At 33.4% G+C, this 21,463-nt stretch overlaps 2 protein-coding genes across 2 annotated transcripts in view; both read right to left on the reverse strand.

Moving 5' to 3' along the window:
- LOC107474647 (10 kDa chaperonin, mitochondrial) overlaps window positions 1–21,463 on the reverse strand; it is a 45,784-nt gene that overhangs the window by 20,345 nt on the left and 3,976 nt on the right. The window lies entirely within an intron of this gene.
- LOC107474645 (uncharacterized) lies at window positions 6,752–11,155 on the reverse strand. Its single transcript, XM_016094280.3, has 3 exons — window positions 10,533–11,155; window positions 8,250–8,479; window positions 6,752–7,031 (listed from the first exon to the last, which is right to left on the reverse strand). Exons 1-3 carry the CDS (start codon window positions 10,879–10,881, stop codon window positions 6,753–6,755), a joined length of 858 nt encoding a protein of 285 aa, XP_015949766.1. The 5' UTR covers window positions 10,882–11,155; the 3' UTR covers window position 6,752.

Here is a 21,463-nt window from a genome sequence, read left to right on the forward strand (position 1 = left end):
GATATATATATGGACAAGGCACTTTCAGTTGCTACACGTAGCAGTAGGGAGATTGTTCTAAAAATTGCATCAAGTGGAATAGCTTCTCTTTTGCTTCCAAATGGGTGTATGGCTCATTCAAGGTTTAAGATACCCTTGGACTTGAATGAGGACTCCATATGCTATATGAAACAAGGGACTCCATTGGCAAAATTGGTTAGCAGAGCTAAGCCTATAATATGGGACGAAGCGCCAATGCTAAAGAAGTTGTGTTACGAAGCTTTAGGCAAATCTTTGAGGAATATTCTTAGGTTTAAGCCTTACTATAATGTGGATTTACCATTTGGGGAAAAGGTTGTTGTGTTAGGTGGTGACTTTAGACAAATACTTCCTATTATTCCAATCGGCTCACGTTAGGACATTGTACATGCATCAATCAACTCATCCTATTTGTGGAAATATTGCCATGTTCTTAGGCTAACATCGAAAATGCTAATTCATGATATACCCGATGCATTTGAAAATTTGGTTAATTTTCCTTACCTGAACCTTTTGGATAATATTAGCTAACATCATTTTTCAAGGATAGGTCTATCTTGGCTCTCACATTAGAAGTGGTGAATGAGGTCAACAACTACATCATGCAACTAGTACAAGGGGTTGAAAAAACCTATCTTAGCTCTGATACGTTGTGCGTCAATGAGGGCAACATGGAATCCGAGTTAGAAACTTTAACACCGGACGTCCTTAATGCTATTAACTATTCAGGATTGCCCCCGCATGAACTATCACTGAAAGAAGGTGTAGCCATAATGCTTCTATGCAATATTAATCAATCAAACAGTTTATGTAACAACACAAGATTACATGTCAGAAGATTGGATAATCATGTTATTGAGTGCATGACATTAACTGGTGATAGAGCAAGAAATGTCGCTCTTATACCACGGATGAACATGATTCCAAATAATTAGACTCTTCTATTCAGGTTTTAGCAAAAGACAATTTTCTATCATCGTTTCCTTTGCAATAACTATTAATAAATCTCGAGAAAAACACTTAGTATAGTGAGATTGTACCTTCCGAGACCGGTTTTTACTCATGGGCAACTATATGTTGCTCTATTCAGAGTTAGGTCTAAGGAAGGACTCATAATCTTACTTCAGAACAATCCGTGGTCTTTATTAATGCGACAATAAATGTCGTGTATAGGAAAGTTTTTCAAAATAATTCCGCTAGGAAACCAAGAAGGGGTCCAGTCAATTTCTGCCAATTCTTATTGGGCTGGACCCAAAGCCAACCACAACAAAAAATCATCCCTCCATAACCCCCTACCCTAACTCAAAATTACATTTCACTATTTCACCTTTCCTTCTTTTACCACCGCCATTTATCTCCTTTTCCTCTATCCCGTCGATAAACCTCCCTCAAACGGCGAAGCGTTGCTGACTTCCTTTTAACGCCAGCTCCGTCATCTTCAACAGCACTGCTCAATGCTGTCTCCATCTCCCAACTCGACGACGTCGCCACTACACGCGAGGACGCTGTCGTCGTCAACAGCGAGTCTCATGGCTTCCTCCACTGGTTCGGACTCTAGTCAACGTCATCACCACAGACTTGTCATCTTCCCAAGCTCGTGTCATCGCTCGGCCACCTTCAACCTTCCACCGTGCCACGTCAAGTCCTCCACTGCCTCCACGATGCGCCAAGACGTCTCCTCCTTTTCCGTTGCGCGCTACTGCTCGTCATTCACCACATTGGTCTCTAATAGGTTAGTAGATGGTTAGGATAGTTATAAGTAAGTTTAATTTTTTTGAATTGAAATTGGGTTTGAATGTAAAGAGGATGTTCATTTTAATTAATAGGCGGATAGTTCTTTTCACATTAAATTGGATGTTGCATTTTATCATTTTATCATGAAGAGATGGTCTCAGATGATCACGGTTGTTACTTTTTGGCTTAGATTGATGTTTCATTTGTTCCTGTACATGGATGTTTCCCAAAATTAATTTTTCAAGTTCTTCTTAAAGGTAAACGGATGTTGCTTTTTTTGGATGTCTCTCTTAAATCGTTGTAGATGTTTGTGTTAATTATATGATTTGAACCGACTTTTGCACGTTACTGGTTCTGCCTGAATTGTTGGATTCTGCATTGACATACTCCGTTAGTTTTTTTTTTTTGTGGTTTGGGAGTTAGGAAAAAAATTAGTTTAAATTTGCTCGAATTGAAGTTGGGTTTGAGTGTAGTTATTCAAACATGGTTCAAGGGTGAAATTTTTCCTAATTTATTAGATGTTTCTTATCAACTAAAACGGATGTTCATTTTAATGAATAGGTGGATGGTTCTTTTCAAATTAAATTGGATGTTGTATTTTATCGTGAATAGATGAAATTTATTTGATTCTGCATGTTATGTGTTTATGTTTTGATGTTATTTTACAGAGCTCCATTGTAAAAAGATAATTGGTTATGCAACTATCATACTATCCGTAACTGGATATTACAGGTAGGGAACATGGTAAATCAGCCACATGAAACAAGTTCTGCCACTCCGATTCAGAATACTGATGAATGATGATCAAGTAGCAAGTGCCTCTTTTATTGTGAACTTGATAGATTCATTGCAGAAACAGTATCTCAAAATTAAAGGGCATGCAAAGGCCTACCCCGTATGTATAGGCTTCCTATGTTGTTGTATATGGTGACTTTGGTCTATGGACTGTATAAAGATGGAGAAAGCTTCGAAAAACCGAGGAAAAGGAATCTTCAAGAGAAACTACGGAAGCTTGTTGAAACTGAAAAATCTGATCCTTCTACTTCTAAGAATCTCCTAATTTGTTCCTTTTCTAGTTTTATTATTATTTTGAGCTTGTGCATGTTGGCTTTGATTTTCAATTATTGTATCTCTATGCATGTGTTTGAACAATTGTAGGCTGGATGCATACTTTTCAGTATTAAAGTCAAACCAATGGAAGTGATTGTATTTTTCATTGAGTTCAAGAGGAAAGATGAAGAATAAAGAAAACCCTTTTATTTAGATACTAGAAGCCAAGTATAGCACGAAGAAATCATTTCTTTTTTCTTCTGATTTTAGTCAATCTTTTGGCTTTTATTTTCTTAATTTGGATGATAATTTCAAAACTCAGAAGAAGGATTTTTTGGACCTGACTAAGAAATTTAAGATGTTCAAACAAAAAATGCAAAATTAGAATGTTATTTGTGTGGAGGTTGCAAATTACTCTGTCTATTTAAGGTACTAATGTTTGGTATAATATATCTTTAAGTTTAAAAATTAGATATTGTTGTTTTTTTTTTGTTATTTTTTTTCTTCTTTAATTTTTTTTAATCAAGCAACAGGATAAATACAATTTTTTTCCTTCTTTTGTGATACTTATATTCACTATCAATTGAATCATCTCTGCAGTAAAGAATAAATACAAGTAACTTATATTAGGTACCTAATTGTTTTTGCAAAAATCTAAATGGATGTTACTTCTATCAAGCATTAAGATGTTCTTTTTTCATACTAAATAGATGTTACTTTAATAAAGATCATGTGAATGAAAAATAAAAAAAGTTTATCCTACATAAGTAACTATAAATTTGTCATCATGCTAAAATGCAACGAAAGGAATCATAATATTCATTCAACTTAAACTTATCCATATAATTTGCAGTACTGTAGATACAGGAATTCATCATGACAAAAAATAATACAGGAAAAATCATTCATTTAGTATGAAAAGAAACATCTATTTGTTTAACAAAAGAAACATGTGACGTTATTCAATTAAATTTTTGCATAAACATTCAAGTTACCTACAAAAAGAAAGATACTAAGTAGGACCAAAATAAAATACATCCAATTCTTAAAGTATTATAAAAATTCACAACTGTAACCCAAAATAAATCTCAAAATGTATCAAAAGTGTCTCAAACAATAACATCATCACATATGTTAAAAGACATTGGTTTAACAAGTAATCAAAGCTTTTATTCTCCATTTTATCAAAGCTTTTCGGTGTTTGAACAATTGTTTGAACAAATAGAAGGTGATTTAGGTGATGAGAACATTGGTGGAATAAAACACACTGCAGAAAGGATTTCAAGAACTAACAGCATTTTTTCAAGTTGTTGACAGTAATGAAAATTCATACATAGTCCTGCATATATAACATTGGTGATCAACAAAGATGCAATCGAAAAGGAAAGATGGTTGTGGCGGTGATTGCAAATCGCAAGGGGAGGAGGACTGTGGCAGTGATTATGAACTGCGAGGGGAGGAGGGACTGCGGCGGTGGTGAGAAATCGTGACGAGAACGGCAATGTGGTGGTGATAAATCACGACGAGGAAGGCGTTGTGGTGTTCGGCAGCACTGAAAATCGCGAGAGAGGCGCTGCGGTGTTTGGCGGCGGTGCAAATCATAAGGGAGAATGGCACTCCTAAAGGACGACGATGGCGAGAGTAATTCGAGTGGGAGTGGGACACGATCACAAGGCGTTATCGCGATGTGGGAGGGGAAGAGTTATACGGCATTATGGGGTTGTTTTATAAAACCTAATTTTTCAAATCAATCATTAATGTCAATTATTTAAATTATAATTTAATAAAATAAATTAAAATAATTATAATTAATTGAGGTGTTTAATTTTGGTTGGTTAGACACTTGGTTTCTTATATTTTTCCTTTTCCAAATCTATTCTTAATATATAAAAGTAGATGCATAAGTTTATCCACATTATTTTTAAGACATCTTTTCTCCTCCTACTAATGTCATGTCAGCAACATCGTTTACTTGACAAAATTTTAGAATCAACAATTCAAGTTTAGTCAAATCAACTATTATTTCCAAATCAGCAAGAAATAAAATATACAAAAATATACAAGTAATAGAAATATATGCAAAATTAGGCTGCAAAATTACCAATGACAATAATTAGAAATTAATAGTATCTAACCAAATTTGTAACCAACAAGAATCAATATTCCTATATTTATTATATTTCACTGTTATAAACATTACACTAAATTTATAACCCCAATAATTAATTTATTATTTTTTATAAATTACTCATTAAATGTAATAAACATCCATGTTACAAATGTCATAATAAATTTAATGCTAGAAATATTCAAATTCCATACTATTTGAACTACTTATATAAGTCTCTTATCACTATTTCTTCAAATAACATCAAATTTAGCACAAAAAATTTATTTTCGCACTACATAACATCTCAAACTTACTCAATGGAGCATCATTCTTTGGACAATATCACCAAACAAACAAACAATTGGTTCATCAAAGTTCGCGTGGTTCGTCTATGGAAAACATTAACACCCATAAATAAAGAAGAGTTTCTTTGCTTAGAAATGATTATATTAGATGAAAAGGTACAAACCAAACATATTTATTGTATTTTTAAATTGAACATTTCACAACACTATTTTGAATTTGTAATACTTGAGACATTGTCTGACAGAGTGGGTCAAAGCTTTATACTATTTCAATTATTCTTGTTAAAAATAACTTATTTAATAAAAAAATTCTACACATTTTTGCTCTTTTTATTGTAGATGCCATTGGAAAACTGCATGCACATCAAGAGATTAAGGAGAAAGAAAACCATACAAATTCAATACACATCTTCAGAAGAAGAGCATACATGCAACGATGGAACAAACAACACAATAGAAAGTATATACAACTCAATAATTCATAAAGAACATGCATTCACAAGAATCTACGACAGAAAAAGGATGACTAGCATCACATAAGGAGACTAAATTCATCGACCAAAACAAATGCAAAAATCAAACCACCAAATAAAAATGTTATTTTGTACAACTCCAACATTCAAATCTTTTGCACTACAAATTATTTTAAACAAAACACATTTTCAATTTAACTTTAGTTTACACATATTTAATTTAATTCTACAAAATATAGCCATTTTTAATATTTATTATTACTATCATTAATTTACCGTCCACATGCCATTCTAGTATTGGATAAATTCTATATGCGCGGACGTCATTCTAGTATTGGATAAATTCTATAGTTTTGTGTATAAATAGTAGAGTTGTAACAATGTTTCGTACTGTGTTATTCATAAACAACTAATTGACTCAAACCTGATAGAGTAAAAAATCAATTAACCACGCAAGTTGACGTCGGATTCCCGTGCACCGCACAGGGTAGTGCACTAGTAGGTTTTGTAAATAGAGAAGATGAGAGAACCTTTTTGGTCTTGATAAAAAAAGAAAGAGATTTATATTTATCATTCTTCGTTTTGAGTAGCATACACTTACCATTCATGCACTATATCCACCACATACAGTCTTCGCTGCTAAATTAAAACGATATTATTCGGTTGCAAAGGTCATGTTTACCTTCTCTCCATGCATAAAGCAGATACGTCATACAGAAAAAAAAAAAAAAACTTTTAACTTTCTCATGTAGGACTTTTTTGCCGTTTTAATTTAACCAAGAAAAGGAAAAGGAATAGAAGATATTAAAACACAGGCGAGAAACATATAAAAAGGTCACGAGATAATAGATAGTTACATTATCATTAGGAGATCTAAGTGTAAAGTTTACCATTGCAAACGGTACAAAAAAGACAAGGGTATAATAGTCAACTAAAGAGGTGATATTGGCGAGTATAGTTCTGATATAATTCAAGACAATGACTATAATTTAACTTTAAAATTTTATTTTTATTTTTACAAGAACATAACTGAAATATTTTTTCCACTACACAGTTCACAATTCAAAGAGACGAATAAATAGGTAAACCTGCTAGAGTTGTTCCAGAATCAACAATAAAATTATTGCCGGTGACATATTCAGATGAATCGTGAATCAGGTAACGAACTAAAGATGTCAATGCTGGATTCGATGTGCCATAAGTTCTCAATGGTACTATTTTCTTCATCACATTATCTAACCAATCTTTCTGCATTAAACTCTCAGTGATTTCAGACTTGAAAATTCCAGGGGAAATAGAATTCACTCTAATTTTGTTCGACCCCAATTCCATAGCCATAACCTGCCAAACATCATCGCACAAGTTATACAAGTGCATCCAGTTACGTAGTGTCACATCAACAAAACTGACTATCTTTTACATTGACCACATGAATGATTATCTAAACAAGCGAAGATGACTAGATAACTATATAAAATGTATATTTCAATAACGGATACCACATTTTTTAGCACAAAGTCAAGTAAGGTTATTCTTATGTAAAGTTAATGTAGATGCCCCGGGAATGGTTTATGCTTAAATGCTTTGATATCCTTAATAAGCGCCAAGAAATTCCTAGTTTACGTTATTTTGAAAATTATCCCGGGATCCATTAAGACAGCTGCAAAGATATGCAGCAGAGATATGGTTTCAATTTCGGAATCATCAAATTATAGCAATCACTGAACATGTTAACCAATATTCAAGCAAATTTCTCAACAAAAAACTGAGCTGATTTTCGCGTTTTGATTGGCCTTATCAGCAACTAAGCCAAGGACCATTGTTTTGTCTTCCCATTCGGGGTAATAGAGCAGACAGATGTTGGATGGTTGCCATATCCTCATCCACCAAACTTCCTTGCCAATGCATCATCCCGATTGGTCATGGAAAGCGGATGCAGGCCATGGCATCAGGGTCAAGGTCTAGCAGTTTCAATTAAGTTGGATGGATGGCTGAGCTATTTCGAACTCAGATGTAGTCATCCTCCCTTTATTCTCCTTCTGCTCATTCTCTCCATGGCCTTCACCAATCCTCTCACTTCACTACACCTTTCTCTTTAGACCCGAACTCTTCTTTCTTCTACAGGAGCTTTACCCTAAGAGGTATCTTTTCTCAACCTTCCCTTTCATCTCAACGAAATCCGAGTTTTAGCAATGGTGACCAATGGCTACCTTTCTTACTTCCCTTTGTGGCAGATCTTCCCTCACCTGAGAGTGTTTCTACCTTTGTTCCACCATTGCTAACAAATCGTCCTTCATCTCTTCCGTGAGATCTTCCTCTTCCATTACTATTATTTCAACTACGTTTGGGTACAAAAATGATTGCCAACTAACTACAACCTCATCCAGCTTATCTCATTTATTGCCATTAAGTCAATAAAATAGTTTAAATAAAAAAAAATTTAAATGAAGGGGGAACAGGGGAACTTACAAAGGGGGAAGCAAAAAGAAAATATAAATATAAATATGAATATAAATGAAGAGCTGGATTCTAGAAGAAAAAGAAAATGTCAAAGATTACCTTTGTTAGCGTAATGACACCTGCTTTTGAAGATGCATATGCAGCAGCTCCAGGCAAATGACCACGATTCAGACCAGAAGTAGAAGAAATGTTAATAACAGATCCCTTTTGCTTTGCATCACACATGCGTTTGCATACATATTTCGCTACCAACCAAGAACCAGTTAAGTTTGTTCTGAGAACATGATCCCATTCCTTCTCAGACAATTTCAATGCCGATTTCACAGTTCCTAGACAAAACAAGAAGGTAAATGCTTTTATATTTTTTCATACTAAAACCTCACACAATACATGTCAAATATCAGAGACGGGGAAAATCAGTTAGTCTCCTACTGTGATATGAAGATTATGTTTTCTTTTTCACATACTACATGTAATATTCCTATAAAAATTGGTTGTGTAACTAAAACAACTCAAACACAGAAAAGGAAGCATGAAAAGTCTTGGGAAGAAATAATCAAAAGACCGTATGGTATGTATGCCAAGGTGGAGGCGACAGTGCCAAAACTAGTGACACTTGCTGGTCAGAAACCCTTTTAACACAATGACACTCATTTCAGCTCTACTAGTGACAATTCAAAACTTCATCCCAAAAAAGAGTTTATGCCTTTCATCCTCACTTCAAACACACATACCTCGGATCAGTCAAATAAGATACTACCCATAGCCAATCTGCCAGACCCTACGACCATACCATCGGGGTCTCACAGACTAGGCACATTACGGCAGCAACTATTTATCCCCAACTAAATTTCTACACCACATCCACAATAGCAACAACAAACAAGAAAGGATTTAGCTAGCAAGGTCATCAAACAAGCACACACCACACACGTATCAGTGTATCAGCTATTCTTAGTTCTACTCGTTTTTGTTGCATTTTGAATCATTGTAATCATCTGGACTTGATTCACATAACACCAGCACATGCGGGACTAAGCATAGTACCTCTTCGGCTTCGCCATTAGGGACTATATTAGTGCAACAGAATTAGTGATTATATTTTATTTCTCATGTTCCTTTCTTCACACCATTTATCAATACAAAAGGATATTAATTAGCCTTAAAATTAGCCCTCAGTATTTATAAAATCAACTAACACAGCAAAATACTTATAAATAGTACATCGGTAAATGTCAATGACTATAATAGAAAAATGCCTCAGACTTCTCTTCTTTTCTTTCTCCCCTAAATTTTGAAGAACATTATAATTGTTGGCCTCGAACTATGTAGTTTCCAGTTTCCCAAGAACTCAATATTCAATTCAGTAGTTCGATGCGAAGAAATTGCAGACACCCTCAATCTTCTAAAATTAACAAGCAGAGAGCTTCTCATTCACCAGTTTAATTGACATTATCCACCACACTGCATTTGTTTTTTTCCTGGTACTTTGGTAGTGCCTAATTTGTCTGTTATACTTGAAGAAAAGAACACGTTTCCTCAACTTAGTTATTTAATATTTTTTTTTAAGAAGAAAAGAAAAATTCCTTGTGCCTATTTTCAAGAAACCTCAAGCTGGCTACAAACACATGACCAAGTGCAAACCGTTGCAAGCATCAAGGAATACCTGGAGTTTCCAACAGCATGTCTCCATTCAACTATAAATTATAACAGCTACTGATTCAAAAGCACAATAAACTGTCAACAATGATGCTTTACTCCGTAATGGAGTTCAAAAATATTATGTAAATATTTATAAAATTTAATTTTGATACCATTAGTGTAAAATATCGTTCAATCACAACAGTCATTTTAGATGACCAGGTCAACGTAGAAGATAATTATTTTTGTTGACAGTGAATTTCATAATTAGATGCACGTGTAAAACTATCAAAATTGAATTCATATTTATATGTATTTCATATTTTCATATATATATTTTATAGAACAATGCTATATGACCAGCAAATGTTATTATTTTTGGCTAGAACTTGACCAGCAATAATTTGCATCCATATTTACAAACCTTTTGCACACCATAAACATATAATTTGCACTTATATTTACCAGAATTTTACACACATGAATCAATAAAATTTCACTCATATTTTTTAGAATTTGCACTTATGAATTATTAAAATTTATTTGTGATAATTTGGTGTTTGCGCTGGTGCTTAAAATATTAAAAATTGCTGCCCCAAGAGTTTTTCTATTTTATATAACTGGCTTATTAGTAACAGCTTTGAGATGTACATGCAGCACTATGGTTTCCCTAATAGATAAGCTTTAATTTCGGGCAAGAATAATGATCACAATTTTGTTTCCGAAGAGTTTTAGATTTACCTCTTACGCCAGCGTTGTTAATCAAGGAATCAATGTGCCCAAACGCGTCCCACGCCTTTTGCACAGACCTCTCGATGGTGGGGCCATCGGCACACACGTCGAGTTCCACGGCGACCGCACGGTGGCTACTTGCACCGCTGCCTTTCTCCGGCGAGGCCATCTGATTGATTTCGTCGCACAGAGACCTGAGGCGGTCCAATCGGCGAGCCGCCGCCACGATCCTGCAGCCGGATTTGGCGAGGTCGAGGCAGAAGTCCAGGCCGAGCCCGGAGGAAGCGCCGGTGACTAACACAACCTTGTCTTGGAGGTTGTGCCATGGTTCCAGGTGGTCGGAGACCTGTGACGGCATTGATTGATTTGGGCTTGGCGATTTGAGTGGAGGTGATGTTGTTGAAAGAACGGGAAAATGAGGAAAATGAGGAGTTTGACAAAGAAACCAGACAGGGACATATAACACTAGAAGCGTATACTAGTGAAAAGTTTGGCAATCTATACCATGTATAAAAAGACTGTGTTCGGTGGCGAATTTTTTGAATATTGGGGTCAGATTTGAGATTTATCAAAATATTGAAATTTTATCAATGAATTTTGTTAATATGGAGGTGGTTAGAAAAGATAAATGGTTACTCAATTTTTTAATATTTATTTTTTCTAAAAAAATTGTTAGTAATCATTTGAATTGACAGAAAAAATAAATTTTTAGTAATGATTTTAATTAATTGAAATTTACTTTTTTAGAAAAATGAAATCGTTAGTAATGATTTCAATTGAGTGAGACTTTGATTTTTTTTTTCAAATATAAATCGTTAAAAATAGTTAAAATAGGTTTAATTATTCTGTTTTTTAATGTAATTTTACTAAATTAACAATTAAAGAAAAATAATTTGTTAACTCTAATATTTTTATTTAGTAAGAATTTAATTACAAAATTTAAAATAGTGTAGAAATTTAATTGAAAAAAATATATAAAAATTTAATTACAAATTTAGTAAAATTACAAGAACTAGGATAGTAATTAAATTATCAAAATAATTAAAAGAAGAAGAATTTTTTAATTACAAATAATAATAAATAAAAATAATTATCATAATAATATTAATTAATAAACAAAAATATTCTGTAAACTGAAATATGTCATTTTATATTCTATTTTTTAATCACAGTAAATTTATGGAGTACAATAAATTAAAATTGTACCCATGAAGATGGTTTCGTACGATAAAATTATATACGCATTGAAAAATTATTTAAAAATTTTAAATTACTCTTTTTCCTAACCTTAATCTCAACACTCCTTCCCTAAATATCAACCCTCCCTTTATTCTTTATTCTGGATTTCACCACCTTCTTTACCAACACTACTGCCACCAATTGTCAGTCCCACCTTTCTCCGTGATCATGATCCTACCTTACCATTGTCTACACCCTTTTTCTTATTGCGCTTCTCACAACAGTCTTCACGACCATGATCCTCTCCCTTCAATCCTGATTTCTTGTCTCATCTTCCTAATGAATTCTTCAAATTTTTTATTCAGTTCTTTTGAATTTTCTACTTCTTATACTTCTTTATTATTTGTTCCCACTAATAACTCATACCTAGACATTCTAAAATTCTTAAGAGGTAGTGACGTCTCAGATCAAGAGCCATCGAAAAATTCAATTCTAGAAGAGATCAAGAACCAAGGAACAAAATGCAATTAAAGCCTAACTAGAAGATCTTACATTTAGATACAAATTAAGAGAGAGCTAACCAATACCATCATCAACAAAACCATAATTGGTGGCGTCAATTTTCAGCCAAAGAGGTTGTGGCTATGAGCTAGGATCCGGTGACTACTTTTCTTGGTACCTGAGAATTGTCGATTCAATAAAACAGTGTGGATAGCATGACGCCGGAGACAGTGGCCGGAAACTAAAACTATAAAGGCTTATTCAAACCAACAAGAGATAAAAAACAGTGTCTCGGTGGGCAGATCTGGTAGCAGAGTAGGACCCATTTCAAAGAAGGACTGGTGTTGATGGTCGTCATCAGAGCTATCATGGTCAGGATAGGATCAAAACAATCAGAAAGCTTCATTAAGGCTTAGAAGAAAATGATGATGGTGATGATGATGATGGTTATTGATGAGTAGTTGTATTGATTTTATCGTAACTTGTATTATTCTTTGTGTTATATACAGAATAAAAGGAAGGTTGAGATTTAGGAGTGATGGTTGGTGGCAGCAGTGTCGGTGAAGGAGGTGGTGGTCATTAAAAGAAAAAAGAAAGGGTATATATTTGGGAAGGGGTGTTGAGATTAGGATTAAAAAAAAGAACAATTTGAAACTTTTAGATAATTTTTTAGGGATTTGGATTTTTTAAAGTTTGAATTTTACTTTTAGAGAGTAAAGTGTGATCTTTCACCATTGATTTTATAGGTGGGACTAATAATAAATATAAAAGAGAAACTATTCAAGGGTAGAAAATCACCCTTTACTATCTAAAGTGAAATTCAAACTTTAGAGGATCCAAATCTATTTTTCAGTGTTTGAATAATTTTGTTGTACATGCCCATATTTCATGGGTATAACTTTAATTTTTATTCATAGATAGATTTGTCAGCATTTAAAATTTTCGTCGGTAGAAATAATAGTTTATTCTAAATATGTGCTAATAATAATAACTACAATAAAAACCTTAAAATATATCTAAAATTTTTTTGTTAATAAATAGATATCTTGTTATACTAAAAACTATTATTATTATCCACACTCACACACTATAATAACAACAAAATAATTTAACTAAATCAACTCTAATTAATATTAATGTAAAAAAATTATAACATAAAAAATAAAAAAGAATTAAAATTTTTGAGTTTGAAAAAGATTTTATTATTTATTGTGATAACAAACATTTGGTTGATTGCTTGAGGATTGATTTTAATTTATGGTTTGATTGATTGTGCAATAAAATTTCAGGATTGACATTGGTATAAATGCTCATTTGATTATATTTAAAAAAAAAAAAATCAACCATCAAGATCAAGATATAAGGATAATATGGAAGAGATTACTGTTACCAATAAAAAATAAAAGTATCATTGACAATTATGAGAATTGATTAACATAATGGGTAGTGATAATAATTAAGCTTCGATTTTGCTATAGGAAAAGTAAGGAGAAACTTCAAAATTCATATACTACACGTTTAAGTGTCATTCTTTTTTATTGGATCTCAATTCGATATATTCTGTTTTTGTTTTGAATAATCCTAGTAAATAGAAAAAAGCTTATGATTCCTTCATTCGATTCCTAAAAAGATAAATTTATAGGGTAAGAATCTAATCACAGTCTCACTACATAATTTTAGAATTGTCATATGAAAGCGTTTAATAAGAAAATTATTTTTGAGTTATGTAATTATCGTTATCTTATGAATCTTTTAAAAATCGACGGTTTAACTATCTAAAAATTCAAAACTTTTTTTAAAAAAATCAGTTAATTATCTAAAAATCAAAAACTCACTTTTCTTATAAAAGAATATTAAAAGTTTTTTAATAATATGAATGATCAATGCTGAATCTATATTTGATGATAAATTTTGACTTGAATTGAGTGAATTTCATCACATAAACTCATATTTATTCACTTGAATAGCATACTTTTGTGATTTCTCTCTAAATTGCACCTAAGTATGAAAACATGCTATTTTATCCTTAATATGATCAATTTAATTATACTTTTATTCCATTCGAGGCGTGATATATTTTGTTGAGTGATTTCAGGTCAATTAGACAATAATGGCTTGGAAAAAGTGGAAGGAAAGTATGCAAAATGGGAAAACACAAGAAGAAACAAGGGAGATACGCACACTGAATACGCACAACTTTCTATGCGTATGCACAAGATGAAATTCAGTAAGGGTGCGTACGCACAAGTCTGAACGCATAACTTCATTAAAAAGTCACATGATTCGCGATTTGGGACCTTTTAGCCCAATTTTGGATGTCCAAAAGCTGAATTGAAGCTCTTTCAAGGGGAAAAACATTCCAAGAACATACACAATGAATTTTATTTAGTTTTAGCATGTTTTGAGAGAGATTTCTAGAGAGATGGACTCTCTCCTCTCTCTAGGAATTAGGATTTTAGATTTAGATCTCTTCTAAGTTTATATTTTGATTCTTTCTTTAATTTAGTTTCATTTACAATTCCTTCTTTTAGCCTCATAGTTCTTGTAGTTTTTTTACTTGTTACTCTCTTTATTTTGATACTTTTTATGTTAATGAACCCTTGTCAATTTGGAGTTTCTTTAATACAATTTTAATATTTTATATTCCTCGATGTTTGTTTGAGTGATTGCTATTATTTCCTTGCAATTGGTAATTATAGATTTTTATCATTATTGCAATTTATACTATTTTTTTATGCATATTAAGTATTTGATAAAATGCCTCTTTCAATTTTAGAGTAGAATTTTGTATTCTTGACTTAGGTTAGTAACTTTGAAACTCTTGAATTATCAAAATGTAGTGTTGATTGGTAATTGAAGGTTGCTAGTTAGCTTGAACTCCACTAAATCTAGTCCTTCACTAGGAATTGACTAGGGCTTATGGACTAGAGTTAATTTTGCTCACTTGACTTTCCTTCAATTGTTAGAGAATAAGTAAGTGAGAGCAAAATACACTTACCATCACAATTGAGGATGATAATGAGGATAGGAATTTCATCTCTCAACACTTACCAAGACTTTTCTTAGTTAGTATCTTTAATCGTCTTAGTTTAATTACTTTTGGTATTTAGTTATGAATGTGCATGTTTGGGCGTCATTATTTTGTTAAAAAAAGATCTTTTTTCAATGAAAAAAGATCTTTTTTTTTTAACGTGTTTGGCAAATTTCTAGTAGTAAAAGTAAAAGCACTAGTAAAATCAAAAAAAGATCTTTTTTGAGAAGCTGTAATTTACATCTTTTTTTTAAAAGATCTTTTTCCTTAAAAAAAAGATGTTTTTCATGTAATAAATAAACAAAAAAGTACTTTTATATTGTTATACCCAAATATAATTGATAGATAAAAAGACCTTTTTACATGAGATATCCAAACATAAAATTACTTTTACTTTTCTATAAGATCTTTTAAAAAAAGATAACTCGAAAAAAGATATTTTCTTAAAAGCTCACCCAAACAAGCCCATTATTTGCTTCTTTACTTTCTTGCAATTTATATTTCTTGTTCGTCATATTAAAAAGCCCCAAAATTCTCATAACCATTAATATGTACACTTCCCTGTAATTCCTTTAAAAGATGATCCGAGATTTAAATACTCTCGGTTTTTATTGGTTTGACTTAAGTGACAAGCAAATTAAACTTTGATTGAGAGTTATCTGTTAGTTTGGAACTATACTTGCACGTGATTATTTTGTGAAAATTTTGAACTAATGATTTTTTTCCATCAACCAACCTGTTCTAAACATAGGTTCATTAAGTCTATGCTGAACCAACTTGATTTTTCATACTTAACTAATCCTCAATTAGAAACCAAACACAACCTTCAGCCAATCGCATCATCAATCAACACCAATACTCAATTTTAAAAATACCACACCAGAACAACCCTTAGTGCCTCCTCCACTTGCCAAAGGGATCTCTCAGAAACAAACGCATGAAAAACAAACTAGGAAAGCATAGGTATAGATAGCAGTTAATAACAGTTAAGAAACTAGGCAAATCAAAATAAATTGAAACTCAAACAAAGCATACAAATACATATGATGCATGCCTGTCCTACAGGCCGTGAGCTCATGTGTTGGTTATACAGCTAGAATTCGACACATTTCGGTAGCTAACCCAGATGTCGTCTCTCATCTGTGCATCTCTAGAAGGTATAATATTGGAGGATTAGTACCCTACCACCTTCTCCTGGAGGCATACACTAGGAAAAAAATAAATCGGGGGATTAGTGCCCTACCACCTTCCCCTAGTGAGGCCATGCCATACCGATCGAGAGATTAGTGCCCTACCACCTTACAGACAGAGAGAGAGAATGTGAGAGAAAATGTCGGAGGATTAGTGCCTTACCACCTTCCTCACATCACATAAAACACAAATCACAAAGAATGCTGGGGAATGAATCGAGGGCTTAGTGTCCTATCGCCTTCTCCACATCCCATAAAACACAATTCACAAAGAATACGGGAGAATGAATTGAGGGATTAGCGCCCTATTGCCTTCTCCACACCCAACTCATCAATATCATCATTGCCATTAATTATGTCTCATTCATTCTCAAATTCATTATTATTCATTTACATTCATTCAAAATTCATAATTGGGATCAACCCTAATCATCGTTTATTCAAATTCAATCATCATTATCACACCTCCCATTCCATCCATCAACATTCCCAACTCAAAATATAATTCATTCTTTTCTAAATAAATCAAATTCAAAACATGATCATTTTCTTAATAACTCAAAATCAATTCATATCATCCTTAAATCTAAATCTTTCTAAATAATCTTTTCAAATGAAGCCTCCCATTTTTATAAAAATTTCGGTAGCATCCCCTTTAAAACTTAGACTTTTGTCACCCTTCAAGGGTCCCAACCAAACTATTTCCAAATCTCAAATCATTTTTCAAAATCTAACCAATTCTAATATTAAATCTTTTTCAAAATCAAAACATGTCCATTATCAAATCATTTATAAAATCAAATCGATTCCAAAATCAAATTATCTCTGTATCTCAATTTATTTCCAATAAATCAAACGCATTTTCAATATCAAAATATTTCTAAAATTAAACTAAATTTCGGTATTAAATCTCTTTTAGTAATTCAAGAAAATCAATTCAACAACAACCAACCAAGAAAATAATTACATTTATTCAAAGAAACTCAGTTCAGTCCATAAGAGTTACGAAAATCATAAACATACATTTTTCGCATTATTAATAGCAACTTATAATAATTCTTGAAAGTAAAATGAGTTTAATAAATTGTTCCTATCTCAACTCGTCGAAACTCTTAAAACCAAATGCGTCTAAAAACTTTATTTCACTTGTCCAGCAATAGTGGCAGAGAGCTTCGGTGGCAACGCAGCAGCGCTACCGTCACCTACACTCTTCCGGTCAGCGTCAAACAGCATCGACAGCTGCTCCTGACAGCTCCAGTGGCGGCAACGGTAGTGAAGAAAACCACCACACCTTTTCCTCTTTTCCATCGTGTCCTCTCTCTATCTCCTCTGACTCTTTTCGGGGCAGCTCGACGGCTGGTGCACGAATCCCCACACTTCGTACAACTGTATCAGCAAGTGCACTGGGTCGTCCAAGTAACACCTGAGTGAGTCAGGGTCGATCCCACGAGGATTGTGGTTTGAAGTAAGCTATGGTTATCTTGCAGGTCTTAGTCAGGCAAATCAAGAAGTTGTTGATTTTGATTTGAAAGATGGAATTAGGTTGATATGTTTACAATGATAATCTTAGAACTTAAATGGATGAGGCTTGGAGTTGCTTTGTCCTTCTGGATTAACTCTAGTCTTACTGTCTTCTTTGCTTGTGAATGATTCCTTCAATGGTAGACTGTATGTGATCAACGCCTTTCTTGAGAAGTCGCCAATGCTCCTCCAGATCTTAACACCAGGGTTAGTGCGCATCCAGTCTGATTAAGTGTGAAGCTCATGTAGTCCATTCTCCTTAATGTTCCTACTCAAAATGCCACAGACAAGGTCAGATCAGAGAATGCTGCGACTTTGGATTCTAGCCTCTACCATAGAGACCCTAATCTCCCCATACCTCAGCTGAACTGGTGTCTCGAGAAGATCCTAATGAGATCGTGGATTAGTCGTTTGAGAGATGTATAATCAAGCTGGCGGTTCATGCTTTCCAGTCACGTATTCACACGAATCCAAGTAGACACGGGTGGTTGTCAGGCACGCGGTCCTAGTATGATGAACGGAGCTGATTGTCACGGATCATCCCATTCACCATGTTGAAGAACGAATATACATCTTATAATTGAATCAAACACGGATTGAAGAAGAACAGTAATACTTTTATTAATTCATAGAACTCAGCAGGGCTCCTCCCCTCAACCTAGGAGGTTTAGAAACTCATACTGAAAAAAAAATACAATGATAAACGAAAGTATGGTGTAAAAGTGGCTGAAGATCCTTAACAAAGAGTGATCTTCTACTTTAAATACTAAACTAATGACTAGTAAGGGTAAAACAGTCTTTTTAGTGCTAAAATCTATTTTTGGGCCTATTTAGTGAGTGTTTGGGCTGAGTTTTGATAAGATATATGTGTTATGAGGCCTCTAGATGGTGAATGCTGGCTAGGGGATCCTCTTTGGGTGTTTGGACGCTGGTCTCTTCTCCTTGGGCGCTGGACGCCTGAAAGGGGGCAAGAGGTTGGTGTTGGACACCAGTTTTGGGCCTTGTAATCTGAAGTAAAGTATGAACTATTATACATTGCTGGAAAGCTATGAAAGTCAACTTTTCATATCCATTGAGAACGTTCCATTTGGACTTTTTTAGCTCCAGAAAAACTCTTTCGAGTGCAAGGAGGTCAGATCCGGACAGCATCTGCAGTGCTTTTTCTGTCTTTAAATTAGATTTTTACTCTAACTCCTCAATTTTAGCCAGAAAATACCTTAAATTGTACAAAAACACATAAACTCAAAATAGAATCTAAAAATGTGAATTTACACTAAAACCTATGAAAACTTAATAAAAACTAAACAAAACATGCTAAAAAACTCTATGAAAATGATGCCAAAAAGTGTATAAAATATCTGCTCATCAACAGCAGCTCCCTTCGGCGATTTCTCCCGAATAAAAGTGACATCAACGTAAAGAAGTGAAAGAAACAAACACTTTAATCAAATTAGATTTCTTTATCGGAGTTACGAAACTCAAAAAATCAAGCTCGGAAACTCAACAATGCCATGGTTTCTTTCTTCCCTCACTAACGACTTTCTCTCTCTTTTCTTCTTGACGGTGAATAATGAGGAAAATAAGGTTGGATGATCATGATGATATGTTTTAATGAAAAGGGAAAGTGTCATTAAGATGAGCTGGTTTATAAGCTACTAAATCAGCGATTCAAGTTATAAATATCTTAAACGGATAATTATAAAAATTGAATATATTAAAAGACAAATAATAATACATAAAAATAATATATATGAGTTACTAATATAAATGATATTAGTAACTTAAAGATAAAAGATATTTGATTAAGCATTAGCAACTCTAAATTCATAAAAAAATACCGATAATTTTTTATATTGGCAAAATATTGAACTTGATAATAACATTAACTAAACTTTATTTTAATCAAAGCAAATAATAATAATAATAAATAGTAATAATAATTTTATCCTTTCTCAACATATCTTGTTATAATAAAAATTATATAAAAACCCTAATTAATTTAAATTCTAGTAATCATAAAATTAATTATGTAAAATATCTTATTATAGAAAAATTATATAATAACCTTAATTTATCCAAATTCAAATGATAATAATAATTATAAAAATTAATTTAATTTTGCCTAATAAAATAATTTCTAAGCTCCAAAAATTAGATCATTCCAATCTCATTCACCAGGGGCGCATTCATTGCAGCCGTGCTCAAAGTTGATAGGGATAGACATTAACCTCTTTGATGGGTGTTACCAAAGGACCAGGACATAGATACATTTTCCATGGATAGTGGGCGGGAGCCAAAAATTGAAGAGTTATCAATTTTCATATTTTTTTCTGTTAGAGTTAAAATTTTAGGAATTTTGGGTGTGACTATTATGGGTAGGTAGTGAAAAATAACCTAAAGAAGAGAACTGCAACAAACGATCATGTTTTTACAAATAGTGTCAATATTTAGGAGGTGAATTTAAAATTATCTCATAGTACATAGATTTGTAAGATCAAAACACAAAAATACAATAAATATTCTTACTTCAAATCAGCATCTCTACAGGAATAAGACTATAAGAGTGTACCTACAAAAAACTTTAATATTTAAATCAGAAGAGTCGTTAAAGTGGAATAATATAAAGAAAAAGTATAAGATGTCAAGATATAAATCCAAGTGTTACCAACAATAATTAAAAATAATTAAATATAATTTTTTATATCAATTAAGAATTTAGTAAAAAATTAGAATTTGAATAATCTCATTCAAATTTTATCCTAATTCTCTTTTGCTTTCATCCACCTATTACTCTCTCTGCGTTGTGCCTTCTTTTTCTCTTTTCCTCTTTGGCGCCGACGTTGCCTCTTCGAGAACGCTACCTTACTTAGTCTCGGTGTTACCTCTTTCTCCCTCGCCACGCTGTTCTCTATCGCGTCGCACCCCGTCCTCGCGTCACTCGTCGTTTTTCAGATTTATTCATCTCGCTGTACCCCCACCCTGCTCAAACCACTATCGCCGTCGTCGTCCCTTGAGAGCGCCTTCTTCCCTCGCATTTTGCACTGCCTCCAACCACCGCAGTGCCTCCCTCGTGATTTGTAGTGTGGTCCACCATCGCAAAGCTGATGAGCGGATAATTTGTATACTTTTTGGCATTATTTTTAGTATATTTTTAGTATGATCTACTTAGTTTTTAGTATATTTTTATTAGTTTTTAGTTAAAATTCACTTTTCTGGACTATACTATGAGTTTGTGTGTTTTTCTGTGATTTCAGGTATTTTCTGGCTGAAATTGAGGGACCTGAGCAAAAATCTGATTCAGAGACGGAAAAGGACTGTAGATGCTGTTGGATTCTGACCTCCCTGCACTCGAAGTGGATTTTCTGGAGCTACAGAAGCCCAATTGGCGCGCTCTCAACGGCGTTGGAAAGTAGACATCCTGGGCTTTCCAGCAATATATGATAGTCCATACTTTGCCCAAGATTTGATGGCCCAGACCGGCGTACAAAGTCACCCTCAGAAATCCCAGCGTTAAACGC

Source organism: Arachis duranensis, chromosome 2 (assembly GCF_000817695.3).
Source record: "Arachis duranensis cultivar V14167 chromosome 2, aradu.V14167.gnm2.J7QH, whole genome shotgun sequence".
NCBI lineage: Eukaryota > Viridiplantae > Streptophyta > Magnoliopsida > Fabales > Fabaceae > Arachis > Arachis duranensis.

Bases quoted from the DNA above. Each gene is read 5' to 3' on its own strand.
- LOC107474645 (XM_016094280.3), bottom strand. From the start codon at position 10,881: ATGCCGTCACAGGTCTCCGACCACCTGGAACCATGGCACAACCTCCAA. The intron at 8,480-10,532 runs GTAAATCTAAAA...TGTTTTGTCTAG, and splicing joins TAACAACGCTGGCGTAAGAG to GAACTGTGAAATCGGCATTG. The intron at 7,032-8,249 runs GTAATCTTTGAC...GATGTTTGGCAG, and splicing joins GTGTCATTACGCTAACAAAG to GTTATGGCTATGGAATTGGG.